At 49.1% G+C, this 25,958-nt stretch overlaps 1 protein-coding gene across 1 annotated transcript in view; it reads left to right on the forward strand.

Annotated features, from left to right (window-relative positions):
• The window catches only part of INPP5D (inositol polyphosphate-5-phosphatase D), a 158,365-nt gene that overhangs the window by 93,870 nt on the left and 38,537 nt on the right, over positions 1–25,958 (forward strand). Inside the window, exons 7-14 of the mRNA XM_023188609.2 lie at positions 2,978–3,058; positions 3,183–3,254; positions 4,299–4,422; positions 15,149–15,255; positions 18,553–18,655; positions 20,462–20,658; positions 21,062–21,179; positions 25,796–25,892. Of these exons, the coding sequence (XP_023044377.1) occupies positions 2,978–3,058; positions 3,183–3,254; positions 4,299–4,422; positions 15,149–15,255; positions 18,553–18,655; positions 20,462–20,658; positions 21,062–21,179; positions 25,796–25,892 (899 nt within the window). The remainder of the gene's footprint in view (positions 1–2,977; positions 3,059–3,182; positions 3,255–4,298; positions 4,423–15,148; positions 15,256–18,552; positions 18,656–20,461; positions 20,659–21,061; positions 21,180–25,795; positions 25,893–25,958) is intronic.

Genomic DNA, 25,958 nt, shown 5'->3' on the forward strand with positions numbered 1-25,958 from the left:
ATCTCTGCAGGGTTTGGTTAAGGAGTGAGTGAAACTGGGTGCGTGAGACATCTGACCCTGCTAGACTCTCACCAACATGAGGCCCTTTCCCTTAAGTAGGCAGGACAAGCTAGGGACACCCAAACCCCTGTGTGGCTACTTGAGGACTGCTGGGACGTGGGAAATGCAATGTTATCAAAATGCTGGCTGGCCTGGGGGGTGGAGGAGACCTGGGTCTGCCCTGTGTGAGAAAGGAGAGCCAGTAACCTCCCTTGGATGGTTAACCTGCCTTGGAGCCCCACTTCCTTTTTTTTGAAAAGTGCAACTGAAAAGCAAAGTGAAAAAACTGGGTCAGCTGATGTAAACCCTCAGGCCAGTCTAGCCATTCACAGGCTAAGCTGTGAATATCCTCAACCTCGACACTGGTGACATTTGGGACTGGATTGTTCTGTCATGGAGGACTCCTGTGTATTCTAGGAGTCCTCCACATCCTGGCCTTTACCCATGAGATGCCATTAGCATCCCCCAGCTGTGACAACTGGAAATGTCTCAGACATTGCCAAATGTCCCCTGGAGGGCAAAATCACCACCAGCTAAGGACCACTGGCTAGCCCGCAATTCAAATATCAGATCTATACTTAAACTCACCACTCTGACTCTATTCCCCCATCAGCAAAACAAGGATTAGAAAAATCATGACATGTGAGGATTAGATGACTTAATATATTGAAGATGTGCTTGGCACATCGTAAGAACTCATTGAATGACCACTAGGCAGAAGTATGGGGAAAGCTTCAGCATTTTTCTAATACTTTTTGTTTCAAGCACAAATGCCCAGTTTGTCAGTAACTTCATTTATGCTAAGATCTTGTCAGATCTCCCCTCGCAAAAGTCACAAATCCAAAGAGAGCTGGTGGGGGGCGGGGAACCTACAATTGCATGGTGACTGCCCGGAGTGAAGGCAGGTCCTTCCAAATGTCCTCTACTGTGGAAAGGAGGAGGCTTGAATCTGTGTTACCATTTCAATTATTTATGAGATAAATAACCCTAAAACAAGGGAATCCTACACTATCCCATCTCCTGACCAGCTTTTCTTCTCAACCAACAGGCAGCCCTTCTGTTGTCCCTTGCCTGAGTCTTAGCGCCACCCCTTCAAGCCACTTCCCTCATTGACAATAACTATAGAAGAATTGTGAGTTTTATTAAGAAGCAAGGGAAAGACCAAAAAGTGGTTAGAGAAAGCACTGACAATTATTAACTGCTGTGATGGTGGTAGTGATGGTTATTGGGATGGGGAATGGTGTGGTGTCTAAGGGTGATATAGATGGTGATGACAGAGGTGGTCATGATCATGGGAGGGCTGGTAGGAGTGGAGATGGTGGTAATGATGGTGATGGCGATGGTAGAGGTGGTCATGGTCACGGTGAGAGTGGTAGGGTTGAAGATGGTGGTAGTGATGAGGGTGGAGGTGGTTATGGTCAGGGTAGGAGTGGTAAGGGTGGAGATGGTGATAGTGATGGCGATGGTGGAGGTGGTCATGATCATGGTGGGAGTGATGGGGTGGAGATGGTGGGAGTGATGGGATGGAGATGGTGGTAGTGATGGTGGTTTTGGTGGTGATTGTGGTAGCCATGCTGATGACTCTGGTGGTGCTGTTGAAGGGGATCCTATTGATCATGGCAGTGCCATTGATCATTGTGACAGAGGCAGCAGTGATAATGGAGGTGGTGATAGTAAAAGTAGTTTATTAAAGTAACCGGGTAGAAAACTGAGGTCAAAAGCAAGTGCAGCCTGGCTGCTATATTCAGCAAGGGGTGAGGTAAAGGGACATCACCTGGCTAGTGATAACCCTGGTTCCATTCTGCTTTGTGTTCACATCAGTCATACATGTATCTGACTTTCTTATTCCACCTCTTATTATTAACTTAATAAGGTATGAATAACTTAATAAGGTGTCTTATTAACTCTACATTTCCACACCTGGCAGCATGTCTAACATAGAATAGATGCTTTGTAAATGTTTCTTCTGTGAATAAGCGCATAAGACCATGCACTTGGCATCAGGCAGACAGGATACATGTCTTGCTCTGCCATTTACTAGCTGTGTGACCTAAGACAAGTTAGTTCATCTCTCTGGGCCCTGTATATACTGAACAACTTTACTGAGCATCTTCGTTGGCCAGAAACTGTTCTGAGCCCCAAGGCTGCAGTATTAAGTACAGTCCTCTTGATCTCCATTCTCATGGAGCCTCCATTCAGCAGGGAAGACATACAGTGAACACATATTGGAAGGAGATAACTTTAGCTGGTGGTGACTGATATGGAACAAAACAAGGTAATTTGATAGAGGTGACCTGGCGGCTATTTTAGACAGGGTCGTCAGGGAAGACCTCTTTGTGAGGCTGAGACCTGAATGATGAGGAGGTGCCCCTCCCAGGGGAAACTGAGTCTCTGGAGATTCCTCAGAAGGGAAGCTCAAGGCAGAACTGACTTGAGGATGAGAGTGGCTCGGATCTTGGTGGGGCGGTGGCGGGGGAGCGGAGCACTGCATCATATAGGACCTCAGAAGGCAGGGAAGGGGTCAGGATCATTTTCTCCTCTACGTGGAGAAGAACTGTACTGGGGTTTCAAGCAGCAGGCTGGGTCTATTTTGGAAGTAGGATGGGAACACCATGCAGGAGGTGTAGGAGGAAGGAAAGGTAATATGCAAGGACAGTCCTCGAGTTTTGTTTAAGCAACGGAGTGGGTGAGGTGAGAAGCACCGGGGGAGAGACAGATTTAGAAGGAAGAAGAAGTGAAGATCTATTTTTTGGCCATGTGAATTCTGAGAAGATTGTAGAGATCCCTGTGTCCTCATCTGCTGGAGGGGATAATAATAGAACTTTCAGGGCTGCGGGGAGAGTGGAATGGGGTGAGGTGCGGAGAGCACCCAGTGCGTTGCCTCTCAGTGGTTCAGGTTCAGTGACGCTGCCCTGATCCTCTTTCCCTCCTTTCCCAGGTTCCTGGTGAGGCCAATCCCATCAACATGGTGTCCAAGCTCAGCCAACTGACAAGCCTGTTGTCCTCTATTGAAGACAAGGTATGTGTGGGGCTCCTGTGGCTTCTCTTCGTCCCCTCTTTGGTCCCCTCCTTGCATGGAGAATGTCCAGATGTACAGGCTCAATGTCCCCTTGACCCTCTGTCTCTAACGCTGCTGCCCATAGGTCAAGGCCTTGCTGCATGAGGGTCCTGAGTCCCCCCACCGGCGTTCCCTTATCCCTCCAGTCACCTTTGAGGTAAGTGGCCGTGGGACAGCAGAGCCTGGGCTTGGGCTCCACAGCTGGGCAGAGAGACATGTTCTGGTTCCTGTGGAAAGAGGGATTGAGCTGGGGAAGAGCAAGGAGCCCAACAGCCAAGAATAGCAGTCGGTGGACCTGTGTCACTGTGACGGTGGTTCATCGTCAGAACGGGCACCCAGGGGCGACTGGGAAACCACCTTCGGAGAGGCACTGCAGGGGAGGAGTGTCTCATTGGCCCAGGCACCATGTAAACTTTGTCCTTCTCAAAATGGCAGAGATGAGTAATATTAGACAGGGCTGCAAAATACTGCCTCAGGAGGGTGGGGAATTCAGAAAAACAAAACAAAACAAGACAAAAAATGTGCAATTCCTATGATTTCCCTGAGAATGACTGGATTAGACCCCCCAGGCTTGACCCAAAATGTGTTTTCCTTTACAATCCCCAGAGATTCTAGTCCATTCAGCCCAGCACTGGTCCCACATTCAGGAATCCAGTGTGAGACCCACACCCCCTCCCCTCAACACACATTCCCCACCCCAAAGTCCTTTCTAGACCCGGTGATAATCCTCTATTAAGATAAATTTCCATTCTCTGAGCATGTGTACACAGCTGTTGTGGGTTTTTTTTTTTTCTATTATTATCAGTAAATGTTCAATCAGTGGTTGTAACAAGGCCTGGGAGTTTAAATCTATTACTAAAATCCTTTCCAGAAGTAGGTGACACATCAGATTAATGAGTGTTGTCAAAGTCATCAGTGAATGAACCATTTCCAGCAATTCGTCTGTTTCCACCAGCAAACCTGTTGGCAGAACGGCTCCCCCACACACAGTGGACAAGGGGGAGCCCCGAGAGTCTGTGATTCCCAGGAGATGCCTGTGGAAATGTGCACGTGTGCTACTGGGGCAAGAGAAGCCCAATGGCTCCACAAAGGACGCCCACCAGGGGTTGCCCAGCCATGTAGACAAGGGGTTCAGGCCGGGGGAGCCTCGCAAAAGCCCAGGCAGAAAATCAATGAGTCACACATCTCTTCCCCTTCTAAGGTGAAGGCAGAGTCTCTGGGGATTCCTCAGAAAATGCAGCTCAAAGTCGACGTTGAGTCTGGGAAACTGATCGTTAAGAAGTCCAAGGACGGTTCTGAGGACAAGTTCTACAGCCACAAGAAAAGTAAGACCCCTTGCGCACATCAACCACTGGCTCTCACCTGCCTGTGGAATTCCTGCCCTCTCAGCTCACCTCTCAGAAGGCCCGCCCTGCAGGTCTGTCTTCCTCAGGCATGTGCGCGTGCGCACGTGTGCGCCCATTTCTGTGTGTGTGTGGGTGTGTGTATGTCTTCTCTTCCCCACCAGGACTCAGTCTGATCCATGCTATCACCTCTCAGTGCCGGGCACAAAGCCTTGCACAAATGAGGTCTTGTTGACAATTGGGTAGTGTCTGTAGCACAGGATAAACTAGACTGTGAGTACATGGACTCTGGAACCAAACTGCCTAAATTCACGTCCCAGCTCTGCCACTTAGCAGTTGTGTGACCTGGGACATGTCATGACCTCTCTAGCCCTCAGCTTCCTCATCTGTAAAATGGGGATGATAAAAAGTACTTGAATAATATGATAAGGCTCTTTAGACTAGAGCCCAGCATGTAGTCGCCACTTTGAGAGTCACCTGTTATTAGCAGGTTCTGAGAACCATCAAATCAACTCATCCATAAAATGGAAACTCTTCACACGGCAAATGCATATAGAGAAGCTGCAGTGGGGCAAGACAAGGGGATCCAGTGCCAGCAGGACAGATGAGGCCCCTGCCCACATGGAATTTATATTCTGGTGCATTAAGTAGCTGGTAAAGACTCAAATACATCTGTCAGTACAGATGGATGATCTGTCAATACAGTGGATGATCCAGCTACGAAAAGTGCTACAAAGAAAACAAAACAGGGCAATGGGGTAGAGGTTAATTGGCAATAGGGGATAGTGTAGAAGGGGCAGACAGGGAAGTTTCCTCTGAGTAAGAGGCACATTGGCAGAGACCCCAAGGCTGAGAAGCAACCAGTCGGGCAGGGGTCTGAGGGAAGAGCATCCCAGCTAGCAGAGCAGCATGTGCAAATGCTGGGAGATGGGCACTGGGGCTAGCAGGCCAGGGCCCAGGTTTGGGAAGCCAGGCAGGGTGTCAGGAGGCAGGGGGATAGGCAGTGCGCAGTGCGGGGCCCATGGGGCTGGAGAACAGCAGCAGACAGAACCGGGGGTTGATGAAAGCATGAGAGTTTCCTGAGCAGCCTCCGGTTCTGGCTGATGGCGAATGGATGGACAACTTTCTTCATTTGGGTGGCCAATGGGTTCCCCTGAGAAAACTGATCAATGCGTAGACCCTTCCCTCAGATAAATCCCAACCTTCACACAACAGTTTGCATCCCATGTCAGGTTTTAAGACCGCTATGAAGCCCCCCAAGTCCCTGTGGCTACAACAACATTTTTTATTTAGTGTCTCAAAGTTCATTTAAAGGGGCATGGTTAAGGTTGCCACACTTAGCAGATAAAAATACCGGAGGCCCAGTTAAATGTGAATTTCAGATAAACAACCAATATAGTATATGTGTGCCCCATGCAATATTTGGGACATACTTATATGCAACAATGATTCACAGTTTTTCTGAAGTTCAAATTTAACTGGGTGTCCAGTATTTTATCTGGCTTCTTCAGGCATGATCAGCATCTTTCTTTTTTTTTTTTTTTTGAGACAAAGCCTCACTCTATCTCCCAGACTGGAGTGCAGTGGCGCGATCTTGGCTCACTGCAACCTCCGCCTCCCAGGTTCAAGTGATTCTCCTGCCTCAGCTTCCCGAGTAACTGGGACTACAGGACTACCACCACGCCCAACTAATTTTTTTATTTTTAGTAAAAACGGGGTTTCACCATGTTGGCCAGCCTGGTCTCAAACTCCTGACCTTAAGTGATCCGTCTGCCTCGGCTTCCTAAAGTGCTGGGATTACAGGTGTGAGCCACCGTGCTCGGCATCTTTTGTTCTTAATAAAGTAGTATGCACTAAGTGTGGGGAACTGGGAGGACCTTGGCAGGGCCTGTGCATTCAGAGTTCTCACTGTCTCTGTGTCCTTGGAGATAGGATGTTCTGTCCCCCAGGTATAGGGAGGGCTCCTCTCACATGAGGGTCTATAACCTGCTTTAGAGGAATGTCAGCGGGTCCTTCCTGCACCTGCCATTGCTCAAATTCCTTCAGCTTAAAATATTCAATATGCTTAGGATGCCCTATTTTGGAAAAATGCATCCTGAATCTCACTGATAGCACAGTGGGGTGCTAGTAGCCCCACCTTGAGTCCCAGGTCAGCCACTTGTGACTTGGGTCTGGTGTCTTCTCTCTGGTCCTCAGTTTACTTTTCTGTCCAGCAGGGATAGTAGTAGCGTCTTGCAGGGCTCCCATGAGTCTTATGTGGGTGAACATCCAAACACCTGGTGCCCAGCCTCCAGGGAGTGCTCAATACGATTGACTGTCACCACCACCACCACCGTTATTATTACCCTTCCAGGGTAGCAGTGAGGAGACTGATCTCAGGGAATGGCTGGGGGTGACATCATAGTGGTCATAGTCCTGCAGAGGGGAGCTCATAGCATCATGGCGGCCCCTGTGTATAGTGGCAAGTTGGGCAGGAGAAATGGGGAGTCACTGATGGTTTGAGCAGGAAGGCTGTGTGGAAGGTGAGCTTAGAGTGGTGGTTTCCTCTTATCTGTTGATATGGTTTGGCTGTGTCCCCATCCAAATCTCATCTTGAATTGTAGCTCCCATAATGCCCATGTGTGATGGGAAGGACTGGGTGGGGAGGTAATTGAATCACGGGGGTGAGTCTTTCCCATGCTGTTCTCATGGTAGTGAATAAGTCTCATGATATCTGATGGTTTTATAAAGGGGAGTTCCCCTGCACAAGCTCTCTTGCCTGCCACCATGTAAGACATGACTTTGCTTCACCTTTGTCTTCTGCCATGATTGTGAGGCCTTCCCAGCCATGTGGAACTGTGAGTCCATTGAAACTCTTTCTTTTATAAATTACCCAGTCTTGGGTATGTCTTTATTAGCAGCATGAGAACAGACTAATATATCTGTTAAGGAGAGAGGGGTGGCCCCAACTTGGATAAGAGGAGATGGAAACGTAAGAAGAGTGAAGACTGTCAGAGCACCTGATTACTAAAAAACTTAAGATTGAAAGAAACACCTCCCAGGTTCTGAGAAGTGCTGTCGGTTTAACGCAACAGACATTTGCGTAGCATCTTCCATGGGCCAGCCCTTCCTCGTGAACACTTCCTCTAAGGATTTGCTGTGGAGAAGGGAATGCTGGCACATGGGCAGGTATTAGAATGTGCTCCAGGGGGAGGTTAGTCCCGAGGGAGGACTGATGAGCTCTTTTGGGGAGTGAGGGCAGGAGGCTTCACACCACCAAGATGGCTCTGACTGGGATTTGAAGGATGAATAGGATTTTGCCAAGCATGAGGCAGGGGAGGGCACTGGGACTGAGAGAATGGGGTGTGCAGGGAAAGGGACAGGGCATTAGTGAAATCACGCATTACGTGTCGCTCATCTCTTGCTGTGATTCTGGAGAGAGAAGCAGCTGGGCATGCCGTCCTAGGTGTGAACAGAGCCTTAAATGCCCGAGTAAGGATTGGAGCTGTTGCTGCTGAGAGGTGGGTATTCTCCTTTGTGGAAACAGATCAGGGATGGGTGAAAGAGCTGAACTAGAGATCACTGGCCCTAAGAAAACCCAGCTCTAATTAAGAATAGCTATGCGTGGGTGCAGTGGCAAGCACCTGTATTCTCAGCTACTTGGGAGGCTGAGGTGGGAGGATCACTTGGAGCCAGGAGTTTGAGTTCACCCTGAGCAACATAGCAAGACCCCATCTCTAAAAATTAAATAATAATAATAATAATGGGCTATTTCAGAGCAGGTTTGTGAGCCCTGAAGACTGTGGATGCCCACAGACTGCCAGCCCACTCTCCAGGACTGTGCCCACCTGGCTCCAGTCCTCCTGCCAATCCAGGATGGTGGAGCCTGACTTCCTCTCTGTGGTGACACCTGTCACATCAGAGCACAATTGACTGCTCACAAACGCCCTCCCCCTGAAAGGGGAAAGGTCTTTCCTTTATACACCCTGGACTTTGCAGGCCCCAGCTCAGGCCCTGGGGCTCAGCAAGTGCATGCTCAGGGATTGCCAGTTGCCCGAGGCACTTACAATGTCATCCATCATAAATCCCAGCTCTGTCTCCTCCCTTTAATGTGGGCTTCACAAAGGCTGGGATGTGGATTTTTTGGTGGTTGTTAACCACTAAACCCCAGAGCCAAAACAGTGCTTAGCACAGAGTAAGTAATCAGTAAATGGATGTTGAGAGAATGCACTCATGAATCAGTGAATGAATGCAAGAATGAAGGAACACACATAGGAATGAGAATGAATGTAATCAGTGAAAGCACGCATGAATGAGAAAATGAAGGCAAGGATGAATGAATCTATGTATGAATGAGCAAATGTGTCCTAAACCAGGTAAGATCATGCAGTTATCATGGATGCATGTTTAAGTGGCTTCTTTATAGTTGGTGCTGAAAGGCAGTGTGGTTCAGGAGTGGGGGCTCTAGGTAAACTGGATGCACATGTTGGTTCCATGACTTGCTAATAGTATGATCTCAAGTAAGCTACTTAACTCCTCAAAGCCTCAGTGATGCCTCCACAAGACAGGGGTTCCTACAGGAGTTGCTGTGAGAGTTAACGGGGTAAGGTGTGTCCTTAGTGCAGAGTCTGGCTCATGGTGAGTTTCCAGCCATGGTTATTATGATAGAGTGGTGCTCGCCTGGAGGGAATCTGTGGTTGCAGGAGTTGGATCTTCCTTACCCTATTTTGATCACCATGTTCATGAATAGCTTTGGCATCATGGCCTTCTACACATAGGGAACAGCCAGTTGCTATATGTTGAAATCATAAAATAGTCATGCTCTGAGTACTTGCTATGCCCATACCAGGCTTTGGGATGCGGAAGTGAACCAGCCAGCCGGGGCCCTAGCTTTCAGGAAAGTTGCATTCAAGTCAGGGCAAAGGAGAAAATAAGCAAACACACAAATACACAAACCAGGAATGTGTCAGGGAATGATAAACTCTAGAGCTGGGGGTTTAAATAGAAAAATTTGATAATAATAGGGAAAAGCCTTTCTGAGGACATGCTGTGCCATTTAAACCGAGACCTGAGTGTCAGGAAGATGCTGGCTATGCCCAACCCAGGGAAAGAGGCCACTGGGCTCAGTTCCAAGGCAGGAGCAAGTGTGGCGTGTGAGACGGCTGGGCAGCCAGGACTCAGACGAGGCTGAGGCTGGACAGGGGCCAGGCATGTGGGTTTGCTGAGCACGGTACCAGGCTCACATTTCCTTCCAAATGCAGCAAGCCACCATTAGGAGGTTTTCAGCTGGGGGGTGGCGTGATCCCACCTCAAAAAGATAACTCTGGCTGCTGTACTGAGAATAAACTATGGGAAGAGAGGAAGAATGGAGGCAGGGACACCAATTAGGAGGCCATGATAGCAGCCAGGCAAGAGGCGGTGGCAGCTGGAGATGGGAAAAGGCGAATGGAGTGGGAACGTTTCAAAGGGAGACCAGCCAGCACCCACTAATGGATACCATGTAGCAGGACAAGGGAAAAGGAACTTCTAGTGTTATTTCACTGGGAAGGTGGGGTGCTGACTGACCCCGATGGAGTAATAACCCTGATCAAACAAGATGTCACATCCTGGAGGCCACCACACAGTCCTTGCAAACAGATGGCAAGGAAATTCAGGGGAAGAGACATGGGCTGATCACAGCAGACTGGAAAAATCTCAGGGCATTTGGTTAGCAGTGGTAGGAATCGGATCGCGGGATACTTACTGAGGTGCAGACGAGGCTGATGTGATTTCCCTTTGGGGAGGCTTCCAGCTCAAAGTGATAGTTGAATGCATGCTCTGTCACCATCTTCCTTCTGGAAGGCAAAACCCACAGGGAAAGAGAGAACAGGAGAGCAACAACATTCTGAAAGCTGGAAACGAGATGGATCGCGAGAGCCACTTATAGGAACCAAAATACGAAACCCTAAGCAGGTGGAGGGAAAAACGGAGACACTGACTCACACAAAACCCACAAAGGGCTCAGGAGCTAAGAGCCTCGGGGACCCCGAGAAGTGGGGTGAAGGTGGGGTTACACGGAGCAGGGTCAGATGGAAATCTAGTTAAAGAGAGTTCAGCCCAACAGAATTCCCCTCCACTCTGTGTGGCCAGTGGCTCCTCCTCACTCCTTTGGCAGAAGATTGGATATTCTTCTTTGGAGAAGGTGAAGGGCTGGGAGATGCCAGGCCTGCTGCAGGCAGGAGAGCCTACCGAAAACAGAGGACTAAGGCACAGTCACTTGCTAAGTGCTGAGACCACAGCCTTCTTCCCTGCCCAGCTCCCAGGATGCTGCTGGCTCAGCCCCACCCTCCCTAGGCAGGAGTTAGAAGTCTTCTCGGGGAACCTTGATCAGCCCAGGGGCAAATATGGAAAGCTGTTGCCATCATGCAGGTTCCCCAGGATTCAGCCCATCAGACCACCCTGCAGAGAAGCCCTGCTCGACACACGCCACCGCACTGTTGGACACAGACAGCCAAGGATCACCAGACACTGGAGGGAAGCTGGGACAGGAGACAGGGGCCACAAAGGCGAAACACGTGGAGGGATCAAATTCTTTTTTTTTTTGAGACTGAGTTTCACTCTTGTGGCCCATGCTGGAGTGCAATGGTGCGATCTCAGCTCATAGCAACCTCCGTCTCCTGGGTTCAGGTGATTCTCGTGCCTCAGCCTCCCAGGTAGCTGGGACTATAGGCACCCGCCACCACGCCTGGCTAATTTTTGTATTTTTAGTAGAAATGAGGTTTCACCATGTTGGCCAGGCTGCTCTCAAACTCCTGAGCTCAGATGATCCGCTTGCCTTGGCCTCCCCAAGCGCTGGTGTTCCTGGACCAAACGGAGGGCCGGGCTGCTATTTCTTGTGGCCCAATAACAAGATGCAGATGAACTGGGGAGGAAGAGAGTTCTTATTTTCCGTAACTGGTTACAGGGAGAAGGCCTGGAAATTATCACCAGACCGACTCCAAATGACAAAGTTTTACAGAGCTTATATACCTTCTCAGCTGTATGTCTACATGTAAGTGTGTATTCATCGAAAGATGTAAGTGACTAACTTCTTTTAATTTATAACTAAGGTCTGAGTCCTGAAGACCTTCCTCTGGAGCCTCAGTAAATTTACTTCATCTAAATGGGTCCAGGTGCTGGGGTGATTACCCTTATCTTATCTCCTGCTGAATCACGGAGTCACGGAGGAGGTTTGTGGAGTTCCTTCAGACCTCCAATAAACTTGTTAAATCCTAAATGGGTCCTGTTAAGAATTCCTTGCCTAGGCAAAACTTTTGATGGGCTTTTGGTACATTCCAGCCTTTGCATAAGGGCACTGGCTTTTCATATTTAACTTAACCACTCAGCCGGTGCTGAAACAGTTGTTATGGAGGCCTGCGTGAGTGAGACCTGGCCTGCCACACCGGGATTGCAGGCGTGAGCCACTGCACCCGGCCTCAGAGGGATCAAATTCTATAGTTAAAAAGAAATGGGCCTGTGGAATAACAGAATGACATCTAGAAAGGAACAGTAAGAGAATAAAATGAAAGTTAAAAAAGAGGAGGAGGAAGAGAGAAGGGGGAAGAAGGGGAAAGTGAAAGGAAGGACAACTCTGGGGCAATAAAAAATATTATAGCAGTAATTAAAAAAGAGAAGAACCCAATGGAAGGGTAGAAAGATACGGTTCAGAAAAGTTCCCAAAAGGCAAAACAAAAGGAAAAAGTGATGGCAAATAGGAGAGGCAAGATTTTTACAATTTAAAAGACCAGTTCAGGGCTGGGTGCAATGACTCACACCTGTAGTCCCAGTGCTTTGGGAGGCCGAAGCAGGTGGAACACTTGAGGTCGGGAGTTCAAGACCAGCCTGGCCAACATGGGAAAACCCCATCTCTACTAAAAATATAAAATTAGACGGGTGTAGTGGCGTACACCTGTGATCCCAGCTACTCAGGAGGCTGAGGCAGGAGAATTGCTTGAACCCAGGAGGCAGAAGCTGCATTGAGCCAAGATCCACGACTGCACTCCAGCCTGGGCAATAGAGCGAGACTCCATCTCAAAAAAAAAAAAAAAAAAAAAAATGAGGAAGAAGAAGACCAGTTCGGGAGGCCCAATATCAAAATAATAAGTGTCAGTAAGAGAAAACAGAGTGAGAAAATTTATAAAAGAATTCAGGAAAGAGTCTCAGAACAGAATAACACTTGCCTCCAGGTTGAAAATGGCCAAGTGCTCACACAACACAGGAGGCCCACACAACGCTGGAAAGTCTCACAGCGCTGGGCTCCAAGAAAAGATCCTAAAAATGTTCAGAGCAAAAGACAGATTACACCCTGTGTCAGGGGCCCCACAAGACCACCCCCAGGTTCTGTGATTCCCTCAGAGAATTCGCAGGACCCAGCCGGCGATCATATTCACAGCTCTGATGTATTACATTGAAAGGATACAGAGCAAAATCAGCCGCAAGAAAAGACACAAGCGTGGGGTGAAGTCTGGAAGAAACCAGGCACGAGCTCCTAAGAGTCGGAGCCTGAGACCTGCGTGTCAGGAAGATGTTGACTGTGCCCAAACCAGGGAAAGGGGCCATTGGGCACAGTTCCAAGACAGGAGCCCGTGTGGCTGGTGAGATGGCTAGGCGGCTGGGGCTCAGACAAGGCCGAGACTGGGCAGGGGCCAGGTGTGTGGGTGTGCTGAGCCAGAGTGCCAGGTTCACGCTTCCTTCTTCTTTTTTTATTTGAGATGGAGTCCCACTCTGTCGCCAGGCTGGAATGCAGTGGCACGATCTTGGCTCACTGCAACCTCTGCCTCCCAGGTTCAAGCAATTCTTCTGCCTCAGCCTCCTGAGTAGCTGGGACTACAGGCACCCACCACCATGCCTGGCTAATTTTTTGTTTTGTATTTTAGTAGAGACAGGGTTTCACCATGTTGCCCAGGCTGGTCTCGAACTCTTGAGCTCAGGCAATCCATCCGCCTCAGCCTCCCAAAGTGCTAGGATTACAGGCATGAGCCACCGCGCCTGGCCCACGCTTCCTTCCAAGTACAGCGAGCCACCATTGGGAGTGGCTCCACTCTTCTGTGGAGTCACATAGGACACACTTCCCTCCTCCCCCAGTGAGGTGTGACAGCATGTGTGAAATGTGGTTGTTAACTGGGGACTGGTCAGGTAGACACCCTCCACCTGGCAGGTACCCAGATTCCTGACTCCCAAAAGGAAAACAGGTGCTCAGCATAAACCATATTGTTTGTACAAACAATGTAGGCACAGCAAGCCACTCATCAGCTCTGGGAATGGTGGGAGCCCTTCCGAAATCTAAGTTCCCAGGTGACAGCAAAAAGCCAAACTTTCAAGCAAGCCCTTCTAAGGACAGCAGTCTCAGACCTGCTGTCCTAACTCTTTTCTGAACAAGAGAATCAGAACAGCATTGTTTCTCCAGCAATCCCGAAACAATGTTCCAGAGTCCGGAGGATAATTATTTCAAATTTAGAGTTCTGTCAGTTAAGTGTGAGGGTCGAATTTTCAGACACACAAGGCCTCTAAAAATGTATCACCCATTCTTCCTTTCTTGGAAAGCTACTAAAGATGTTGCTCTACCAAAATGAGGGCGTAAATCAAGAAGAGGAAGACGTGGTGTCCAAGAAATGGGATTTAATATGAAAGAGAGGGAGAGAGAGAAATAAATGTATTCCTGGATTGTGAAGTAAGGCCCCAGGGTAAAGGCTGTGCCTCAGGCCTAGAGGTCACCAGTCCAGAGAAGACCCAGAGGCTCCGGGAGGGGCTCCCTCAGGACAAAGAAACTGATGAAAGTATTTGGTCACATGGAAAAGAGAGTTACAAACTGGGAAAGAATTAGAAACCATTAAAAAAGTATGGCAATTACTAACTCCAGGAATAACAAAAAGTTGTCTAGAAAAAGAGAAACAATCAGGGCTGGTCTGTCGATAGCATTTCTCTAATCAGAATAACAAACACTGAGTACTTATCTGGCCAAAATTATGATATAATTGTTAGAAGGATGATGTGGGGACTGAAATTATGCATTGGCAGGGAGTCAAGGCTGGGAAGCAGGTTGTGTGTGTGAAGGAAAGTTAAACCTTCATCTTCCATAGTGGACAGTCAAAAATGTATTAGGACATAATGAAAACTGAAACATTAGAAAGTAGTAATTTAAGCATTTTTTTTTTTTTTTTTTTTTAAGAAACAGAGTAAAATTCCAAAAGAATCCATTAGGAGAGTTGAAATTGGTTGCCTACAGGGAGCTGGACATTGAAGGGAGGTTGGGTTGTGGGGGACTGTTGTTTGCAAAAACCTATAGAGCAACTTGACTCTTTTAATTGTTGATGACAGTAAAATGTAAAATTAAATTTAGATATAAATTAAAAGCAAAGCAAAAGAAGGAAAGGAGGAAGAGTAAGAAAGAAAGGAGGGAGGGAGAAGAGGAAGAAGAAGAGAAGGAAGAAGTGAGAGGGGAAGGAGCAAGGCAGGGAAAAAGATGAAAAGACGATCATGCTGTCTCTGCTCTGGCCAGGCCAACTCTTGCTTGTTCCAGACATCACCCTCCCCAAGCATGAGCCTCTCTTGGGAAGAACAGCTGGAAGCAGAGGGAGCTGGGAGACCAGACACAAACTTGGGCTCAGCTGAGGGATGGGAGTTGATAGTCAGGTGCCTGGAACATAATGGAGACTGTTCATATTGGTTGAATGAGTGGATGAACGAATTAATGAATTTCTTTTCTCTTAAGTCCTGCAGCTCATTAAGTCACAGAAATTTCTGAATAAGTTGGTGATCTTGGTGGAAACAGAGAAGGAGAAGATCCTGCGGAAGGAATATGTTTTTGCTGACTCCAAAGTAAGTGACAGTAAACTTCTAAAATGGGCTGTGAGGTAGGGAGGGGACACATGCGTTTTGAGGCTCGCTGTGTGCCAGGGAGTGTGCATTATTAGCTCACTCAGTTCCCAGAACAACCCATTTCACACCTGGGAAAGGTGAACTTAGAGAAGTTGAGGACCATGTTCCAGGTCGGCCTGGATTTGAGCTGTCACTGTCTCAGGAGCAGGGAGGCTTCCCACTTCACCCAGCTGCCTCCCAGCCTCGAGGCCACATCCTTTATCACCCACATCTAACTCAGCCCCACGCCTGGAGGGAAGGCTTTTAGCTTCCCTGGGCTGGACTTGGGAAACCTTTGGGACACTCCTGGATGGACTGATTGATTGATTGATTGATTGATTGACTGACTTGAGACAGAGTCTCACTTTATCATCTAGGCTACTGCAGTGGCATGATCACAGCTAACGGCAACCTCCACCTCCTGGGTTCAAGGGATCCCCCGACCCACCTCAGCCTCCCGAGTAGCTGAGACTACAGACACACACCAACAGCTAATTTTTTTATATTTTGTAGAGACAGAGTCTTGCTGTGTTTCCCAGGCTGGTCTCGAACTCCTGGGCTCAGGCAATCTTCCAGCCTCCACAACCCAAAGTGCTGGGATTATAGGTGTGAGCCACCCCTGAATTTAAATCTGAGTCTCGACTGGAGCTCCAACCCAGAGACTTTCATTTCAGTCTTTGCCCCACTCTGCAGAAGAAAGATGCCCCTGCCAGGACGGGTTCCTGGGGCAAGAGGTGCTGTGGGCCACTGGGGAAACCCAGCCTGGGCCTCTGTGCCCCCAGAGTGGGTTCTTTGTGACCTCATCCCTCATCTCAGAAATTTGAACCAGGGGCCAAGACCCATCATCGTGGCTTCATTCATTGTTCTCTGCTGTGCAGCTCATGTGAAGCAGTTAAAATGGATTGCACCAGCCTGAACAACATAGTGAGACCCCATGTCTACAAAACAAAAAAATTAGGTCAGGCACAGTGGGTGCCTTATGCTCGTAATCCCAGCACTTTGGGAGGCTGAGGCGGGATGGTTGCCTGAGACCAAGAGTTCGAGACTAGAGTGCAACATGGTGAGACCCCATCTCTATGAAAAAAAGAAAAATAGCTGGGTGTGGTGGCATGAGCCTGTAGTTTCAGCTACTTGGGAGGCTGAAGTGGGAGGATCGCTTGTTCGAGGCTGCAGTGAGCTGTGACCACACCACTGCACTCCAGCCTGGATGACAGAGCAAGGTCCTGTCTCAAAAAAAAAAAGATTGCAGAGCAATAAGGTTATCCATCACACGCTGGCTGACATCTCACATCAGGGACCCCCAGCAAGGCCAAGGGACAAGGGCTTCTGGTGCAGGCCCACAGTGATAGCTTCCCACTGAGTACCCAGTCCCCACTCCTACTTTCACCTCCAAAGCATCGGGGGTGGGCTGGTGGGAGGTCTAAGGCGTCCAGAGCTATCAGGAGTAGTAGGGAAGGGTCTGGGAGAAACAAGAGAATGAGGCCCAGACAGGTGGTGAGAGATGGAGAGAAAGACCGCCAGGCTGGAATGTTTTCTGAGCACCTGGGCATAGGTCCAAACACCAGCTCTGCCCCATTGCTGTGACCTCAAAAGGACTGAGGCACAGGGATAAATGGAGGCAATGAATCTTGAGCCACTCTCAACTCGAGGCAGGTTACAGTAAAGATGTCATTGTGACATCTTTGTGAGCTGGTGTCTTCAGGGAGGACTTACTGAGATTTGCAATTATGAGGTTGAATCACATAAAATTTCTGTCTTTGCAGGTTGAAATAGTCAAACACTGATCATGTCATATGTTACAACCTGAAATTTTGTGTAGCTTTGTTAAAGTCAGCCTGCTCTGTTGATTGCATGCTAAGAGAGGGCCAACTGAGGCTGCTTGGTACCCCACTTGGTACCCCAGAAAAATAGGTGAAAAATATTGAGGAGGCTATGAAAGCCTTCGTGTCTTCTCTTCTTTTTAATTAGTTTCTTTAATTTAAATTTTCTTTCATTACATAAGTAATCTATTCTCCTTGGTGAAGACATGGCAAACACAAACAAGCAAACGTTTAAAATAAAAACACCCATATACCACGAGTTAATCTGGGACTATGCCCCTTCCAGATGTTTTTTAATCTTCTCTTTCTTTCTTTCTTCATTCCCTTCTTTCTTTCTTTTCTCTTTCTTTTCTTTTCCGAGATAGGGTCTTGTTCAGTTGCCCAGGTTAGAGTGCAGTGGCAAGATCATGGCTCATTGCAACCTCAACTTCCTAGCCTCAAGTAATCCTCTCACCTCAGCCTCCTAAGTTGGGAGGGACTACAGGCATGCACCACCATGCCTGGCTAATTTTTTTATTTTTTATAGAGGCAGGGTTCCCCTATGTTGCCAGACTGGTCTCAAACTCCTGGGCTCAAACAATTCCTTCTGCCTCAGCCTCCCAAAGTGCTGGGATTATAGGCATGAGCCACTGTGCCAAGCCCAGATGTTTTCTTAAAAATGCAGTGATGCTCTTCATACCATTTGTCAACTAGATTTTCATACTTAACAATGTATATTGTGGCCATCTGTCCTTGTTGGCAAGACAGTTCTGGATCACACTTGTTAAACACTATGATATTCTAGTTTATGGATGGTCAATAATACTTTTTTTTTTTTTTTTTTTTGAGACAGAATCTAGCTCTGTCACCCAGGCTGGGGTGCAATGATGTGATCTTGGCTCACTGCAACCTCCACCTCCTGAGTTCAAGCAATTCTTCTGCCTCAGCCTCCCGAGTAGCTGGGATTACAGGCATGCACCATCATGCTTGGCTAATTTTGTATTTTTAGTAGAGATGGGGGTTTCACCATGTTGGTCAGACTGGTCTCGAACCCCTGACCTCAGGTGATCCACCCGCCTCGGCCTCCCAAAGTGCTGGGATTACAGGCGTGAGCCACCGTCCCTGGCCCTCTAATACGTTATTAATGAATCTCCTAAGGCTGGACAGTAAGGCTGTTTCTGATTTTTTTCTGTACTGAGGCATGTGCTGCAGAGCCAAGACAGGGTTGGACCTCTGTGCAGCTCCTGATTACTTTATTAAAGTCACAGCCTTGCAGGGGAATGTCTGGGCCAGAAGCCACTCACTTACGACTTGGACGCGTGTTTCCGGGTTGCTGTCCTGGAAGTTCATACTGATTTATGCTCCTCTCAGTTTTCTTGAAGCTGACCAAGTCCTTTGCAAAGTGTAATGTGCAGGGAGGCAGAGGCCTTTCTAAGTCTGTCTGCCCTTCCGTCCCTAGAAGAGAGAAGGCTTCTGCCAGCTACTGCAGCAGATGAAGAACAAGCACTCAGAGCAGCCGGAGCCCGACATGATCACCATCTTCATCGGCACCTGGAACATGGGTGGGTCTGCGTGCCCCCTCCCTGAAGTCGCCCCCTCTGCTTCTGCTTCCCTGACTCAGGCATCCTCAAGGTGGGGTGGAGTGACAACATCCGTGTCCCCTTCCTTCCTTCCTGCCCCAGGGCCCTGTCCCCAACCCCCAGCCTACCCGCACAGCCTCCTTCCTAAGGAATTCCACCCTTTTCCCGAGATGATGGGTAAGAAAAATGAGCTTTGGGACTATTGTACCCCAACAGCAGCTGGGGTGGGTTACTCTGTGTGTCCAAACTGGAAAGTTTTAGGAAAAGAGTCTTAGTATCTAGGTGAAGAGGCTCGTGGGCACCCCGCCAGCCCTAGGCAGCTCACCAAGGGGCCCCAGGCCTGGAAGAAAGAAGAGCACCCCTGAGCAGGGTTGCCAGATTTATCAGGAGAGAGACAGAAAGAGAGCTAAGTAAGTAGGTAGACAAAGGATGCCCCATTATATTTTAACTTCACAGAAACAAATTTTTTAGTATATGTTTAGCTACAAACACTGAACATATATGCTAAATAGACATTATGCTGAATATATAGTGTATATACATGTGCTAAATATACATAGTATATAAACATATGCTAAATAAATGTAATTATTATATTAAACATAAATTATACTAAGTAATATTATTTAGTTTAAGCATACAGTTAATAATATACTAAATATATGCTAAATATATTTTGTGTTAAACATATATACTGTATATTTATATACTAAATATATGCACTCTACTAAATATAAATAATACTAAATAATTTTTGAGTGTAAGTGTTCAGGTAGAAATAAATTAGATAGAAGACATCCAGATAAACTTATTCTAGAAACTACCGGTTTATCCGAAATGGGAATTTCACTGGGCGTCCCGTGTCCCTTACCCTTAGTCCCAAGAGGAGTCTGGGAGGGAGAGGCTGATCAGCGGCCGGCAGGGGCCTCTTGGAAGTGAAGTGGCAGCAGGTCACTCGTGTCCCAGAGCCACAGCAGCCCTGGAGTAGAGCTCCAGGATGTCCATGACACAACGGCAGGGGTTGCCCCTCCCACACAAGAGTGTGGAAGGAGCAAGCTGAGGCTATGCTGCAGGAGGGCCGAGACCCACCAGCCCGGGAGTTTGAGCACCCACTTTGAGCCTCTTGGGGGAGCAGAATGTAGCCACAGTCCATTTATTCCAATGCGTGGCTTCTCTGCACTTGTAAGGCAAGAAACTCATCTCTTTGAGGAACAAACATTGCTCATCCTTCAAGGGCACTGCAGGGAGAACCGTTCAAAATTTCTTGATTGAGCTACTTCAACTCAGTTTTGAAATGGGAATGCAGAGGAGTTTCCATGCTCTCCAGTGCTCTGGCTCACACCCATGCATCACTCCATTCTGGGCTGGGATCTGCCTTGCAAGGGAGCCTTTGTTGTCTCCCAATGATGGGTTAGAAGCCACCATCCAAAACTTGTCAGTCCCCTTGGCTGTCTCGAGAATAGGATGTGAGTTCCTTGAAGGACAGAACTCAATGATCGTAGCCTCAAAATGCAGGACAGCATCTGACATCAGGGGATCTTCTGGTGTTTCTATACCTTGAAACTTAACATTATGTTTAAAAAGAGGCTTAACTGAGCTCTAGCCCTCACCGATACCCTGGGTGAGGTTGGCGCCCAGGCCTCCATTGCGGGCATTTCTTTGGGCTGCCTGGATGGTCTTACGTGACCACGTGACCTCCCTCACACTCCCACCCTCTGTTTTGAATTCTCCTAATGCTTTGACTCGATGTGCCTTTGACTCACTTGGTGTTGGGTTTTGCTGTTGAAGGTAACGCCCCCCCTCCCAAGAAGATCACGTCCTGGTTTCTCTCCAAGGGGCAGGGAAAGACACGGGACGACTCTGCCGACTACATCCCCCATGACATTTACGTGATCGGCACCCAGGAAGACCCCCTGAGTGAGAAGGAGTGGCTGGAGATCCTCAAACACTCCCTGCAAGAAATCACCAGCGTGACGTTTAAAACAGTGAGCAGTTGGTCGTGCCCCGGGTGGGGTTCCGGGACGGAAGCTTTGCACAGCTGGGCTGTCTCAGAGGCAAGGGCAGGCTCAGCCTATCAGCTCTCAGTTTTCAAGGAGGTCTGGGGGCCCCCACTGAGAGATGCGTCTGTATTCAGAAATAAATGGGATCCGTGGGGTATTGCTGAACACCAGAGTCCTCTATCTTCCCACCCATGGTCAGCCCCGGTTCTCATCTTTAGGATGCTTTGTCTCACCTATCACACATCGCTGGGAGTCCCCCGAAGGGTTGGGATTACAGACAGGGTACCCCACACCCAGGGGCTGGGACTGGGGCTGGGTGGGATTCACTGTGGCCTGGTTCACACCCCACACTTAAGGGCCGAGTATTGCAACATTGTCCTCCCACCAGGTCGCCATCCACACGCTCTGGAATATCCGCATCGTGGTGCTGGCCAAGCCTGAGCACGAAAACCGGATCAGCCACATCTGTACTAACAACGTGAAGACAGGCATCGCAAACACACTGGGTGAGAGAGCAGGGCGGGGACCCTGTGTTCCTCCCACACCTTCTGCCTCAACTCAAGCGACCATGCCATCCTGATCCCACCAGTAGTTCCAGAGCCTCACGTCCTCAGCTCCCCGCTCAGTCCTCAGCAGATAGGGGTGGTTGGTCTCCCTGGCTGAAACTCACTCAGGGTCTACACCAGGGCTCCCAGGGATCTAGCTAAAATGCAGGTTCTGACTCAGTAGATCTTGGGTGGAACCCATGGTTCCAAGTCTCTGACAGGTTCCCAGGTGACTTCAGCGCTGCTGGTCGGCCTGTGGGACCCATTTTAGGTAGCGAGAACCTAGAACGGGGATTGGCCAACTTTTGCAGGAAAGGGAAGGGCCTGATAGTAAATATTTCAGACTTTGCAGGCCACTCAACACTACTCTCTGCCTTTCTGGCGGGAAAGCAGCCATAGTCAACCCAGAAAGCGAATGGGAGTGGCTGTGTTCCAGTGAGACCTTCCCTACAAGCACAGGTGGGAGGTGGCTGGCTCCCGCCCTCGGTCTCTGTACACCAGGTTGGATCCGGAAACGCTGGTGTCAGTGGAGAGTCTCTGGCTTCAGAGAGCAGTAACAAGGGCAAGAACTCTTCCTGAGTGTAGGGGTGCAAGCCTGTGCATGTGAGTAGGTCTGTGTCTGTGAGTTTGTGCGAATGAGAGCGTGCACGTGAGCGTGTGAGCCTGTGTAGGCGGGTGAGAGTTTATGGATGTGTGTGTGTGAGCGTGTTTATGTGAGTCCATGTGTGAGTGTACCGCCCATACCTATGCGTGTGTGTATGTGTGTGTGAGTCCGTGCATGTGTTTGGGAGTGTGTGTGTATGTGAGTCTATGTATGTGGGTCCGTGGGTGAGCGTACCACCCTGTATCTAGGAGTGTGTGTGTGAGTCCATGCATATGTGTTTGTGAGTGTGTGTATGTGAGTCTGTGTATGTGAGTCCATGTGTGACTGTACCACCGCACATCTATGGGTGTGTCTGTGTGTGTGTGAGTCCATGCATGTGTGTTCGTGAGTGTTTATGGCGGTCTAGGTATGTGAGGGTAGGTGTCTGAGTGCATGTGCATAAGTGCTAGAGCCTCCCTGTGTGTGTATGTGTGTGTGCACGTGGGGTGGTACACACACAGGGCTCCCAGGCTGGCATCGGGGGCGAGGCCAGTGGTTTTTGGTGGTTGGAGTCAGTGGAGTCAGGAACAGGACAGAGTCCTAGAGATAACAGGAAATGGAAGAATTGCTGCAATCGAACGTGCAAAGCTCTCTCAGCTTTTCTGCTGACAAACCGCAAACTGCCCTTGTCCACCCCCGCTCGTCCCCCTTCCTTCCTGCCACAGTGGAAGGGTGGGGCTGGCGTGGCTGTCCTGGCTGTGCCCACGCCCTCCTGCTGCCCGGGAACTGCCCTGGGTGTGGATTCCATCGCTCCTTGGGCTTCCAGCCCCTCCCACCAGCCCCTGCCCTGCTGTGCAGAATATGCTCGGACCTCCTGGGGCCACATAAAACCACCCCCTCAGCCAGACCTTGCCTGCAACTCCCACCCCAGTTCCTGGTCATCCTGGCCTTGGGGCTGGACACTGGGTCAGCTTCTGAGCAGGCAGGAGCTCTGCTCATGTGGACCTGACACGCATTGCGTGAGCAGATAGGAGGGAAAGAAGCCAGTTCCTGAGAGGGAGCGCGCTGGCGAAGGAGCGTGTGGCGTGGGCAGAGAGCAGAGGTCAGGGACCTCCCTGAGAAGGGCAGTGCGACTGGCATCTGAGGGGTGGGGAGAAAGGCCTGCCCAGAGTCCCAGCTTTATGACCATTGCAGGGCAGCTTCTGGGCTGTGGAGCTCACACACACCTTCCCCACCTTCTCCTCCTTCCCCTCCTTGCTGCCCTGGGGCCAGCCTCCCTCCTCCACGCCCCAGAAATGGCTCCCAGCCATAATTAGCACAGGACAGGAATAGCAAATGCTGTTCAGCTGATAAAACATTAGTCCTGGCTGGTGCTGTGGCTCACGCCTGTAATCCCAGCACTTTGGGAGGCCAAGGCAGGTGGATCACTTGACGTCAGGAGTTTGAGACCAGCCTGACCAACATGGTGAAATCTCATCTCTACTAAAAATACAAAAATTAGCTGGATGTGGTGACATGCACCTGTAATCCCAGCTGCCTGGGAGGCTGAGGCAGGAGAATCGCTTGAACCCGGGAGGCGGAAGTTGCAGTGAGCTGAGATTGTGAAACTGCACTCCAGCCTGGGCGACAGAGTGAGATGCCATCTCCAAAAAAAAAAAAAAAAATCAGTCCTTAGAACAGCCAAGGCCTCTCTAAGAGTGTGCCCTAAGCAAGGCTGTGGGCTAAATGCTTTGTATCATCTCATTTAATATAAATACCCTGCTAGTCACGATGGCTCATGCCTGTAATCCCAGCACTTTGGGAGGCCAAGGTGGGAGGATCTCCTGAGACTAGAAGTTTGAGACCAGCCTGGGCAATATAGGAAGATACCATCTCTCCAAAAAAAAAAAAAAAAAGACTGGGCATGGTAGTGCATGCCTGTGGGCCCAGCTACTCAGGAGGCTGAGGTGGGAGGATCACCTAAGTCTGGGAGGTCAAGGCTACAGTAAGCAACGATTTTGCCACTGCACTCCAGCCTGGGTGACACAGACTTTGTCTCAAATTTAAAAACAGAACAAAACAAAACGAAAAAACACTCGGGCAGAGACTCTCATTATTATTCCCATTTGCAGATGAAGAAACAGAGTCTATGGAGATGATCCATAACTTGCCCAAGGCCCAGGGATAAGAAAGTGGTGGGCAGGGATTGAAACCAGGCTGTCGGGACTGGAACCAGTTGCTCAGTTCCAGGTCACCCTCTGGGAAGGAAAGAAGAGTCCTCCCAGTTTGGGGGCAGAGGGGCAGGGCTGGAGAGCTAGGTGCAGTGGAGAGGGCTGGAGGGCAGAAAGCCTGTGTGCTCCTGCACTGGGTCCTGAGGATGCTCAGCTGGGTGATATCCAGGGGTCCCTTTAGCCTATGGCCTATCCAGAGCTGTCCAACCAAAAGAAAATGGGGCCGGGCGCAGTGGCTCACGCCTGTAGTCTTAGCATTTTGGGAGGCGGAGGCAGGCAGATTGCCGGAGCTCAGGAGTTTGAGACCAACCTGGGCAACACAGTGGAACCCTGTCTCTACTAAAATACAAAAAATTAGCTGCGCGTGGTGGTGGGTGCCTGTAGTCCCAGCTGTCAGGAGGATGAGACAGGAGAATTGCTTGAACCCGGGAGACGAAGGTTGCAGTGAGCAGAAATCGTGCCGCTGCACTCCAGCCTGGGAGACAGAGTGAGACTCCGTCTCCAAAAAAAAAGAAAAGAAAAGAAAAGAAAATGGGAGCCAAATAGATCATAAATAAATAGATTTATGATCAAAATAGATTACAATTTGATCTATTACAATCAATAGATCAAATTTTCAAGTAGCCACATTAAAAAGGAAACAAGTGGAATTAATTTCAATAATAGATTTTATTGAACTTCATAATCCAAAACACAATTATTTCAATAGATATTCAATGTAAAAAGTGATTTGCTATTTTACAGTCTGTGTTTCTTACCAAGGCCACAATTCTGATGTGTATTTTACACTCACAACCCGTCTCTTTTTGGACCAGCCACATTTCAGGTGTTTGATAGTCACACGTGGCCTGTGCCTGTACTGGACAGAGCAGGTTCTCACCTGCATGTGTCAGAATCACCTAGAGCAGGGGTTGACAAATGTTTTCCGTAGAAGGCCAGATGGTGAATATTCTAGGCTCTGTGGACCACACAACTGTCTCAGCGCTTCAGCTCTGCCATCGTGGTCTGAAAGCAGCTATAGATAATCCAGGAGGGAATAGGCATGGCTGTGTTCCAGTAACATGTTCTTTATGAACACTGAAACTTGAATTTCATATTTTCATGAATCACAAAAAGATTGTTTTTCTTTTGATTTGTTTCCAACCATTTACAAATGTAAAAACCATTTGTAGCTGGCAGTGAGCCAGCATTCGCCCACCACTGACCCTGGAGGGCTTGTCAAACACAGATTACTGGGCCCCATCCCAGGATTTCCGATTCAGTAGGTCTGGGGCGGGGCTGAGAATCTGTCCTTCCGACAAGTTCCCAGGTGGTGTTCAGCTGCTGGTCCAGGTTTCCCTTTGGGAACCACTGACCTAGAACAGATCAGAACATTGGCAGAAAAAAGTGTGATCTCAGTGTGGGCTTTTGGTCTCTCCAGGAACCTTGAATTCGCTGGGAGGGAGATCAGCCCACCCGGGCTAGAACCTTCTGAATCTTCCCAGGGCTTCTGGCTGCCGCTTAGCACCCTGGTCACTTTAGAGAGAGATGCCAGGGGAGGATCACAGCAGCCGCCTTCCTCTACCCCGCTGAGAAGCCCAAGGCTGCCGCCGTCTGCGCTGCACCTGCATTTCCTCATCTCTCGCTCTCTGCCCAGTGGCTCCCACCCCGCACGACCCCATTTCGCCCTCCCCTTGCCAGCTCCTCACTCACCTGCCCCTCTCACCCTGCCTCTGGGTGATTTCTGTCCCCTTGGCAGTGTGTCTGTTTGATGTTTTGATTCTTCTTTCTGCTCTTCGTTGTAGGGAACAAGGGAGCCGTGGGGGTGTCATTCATGTTCAATGGAACCTCCTTAGGGTTCGTCAACAGCCACTTGACTTCAGGAAGTGAAAAGAAACTCAGGTAATGGAACTCCTTGCCCCCAACAGTGTGCATTTGGGTATCTGCCCAGACACACCTCACACCTCT

Source organism: Piliocolobus tephrosceles, chromosome 11, assembly GCF_002776525.5.
Source record: "Piliocolobus tephrosceles isolate RC106 chromosome 11, ASM277652v3, whole genome shotgun sequence".
Taxonomy (NCBI): domain Eukaryota; kingdom Metazoa; phylum Chordata; class Mammalia; order Primates; family Cercopithecidae; genus Piliocolobus; species Piliocolobus tephrosceles.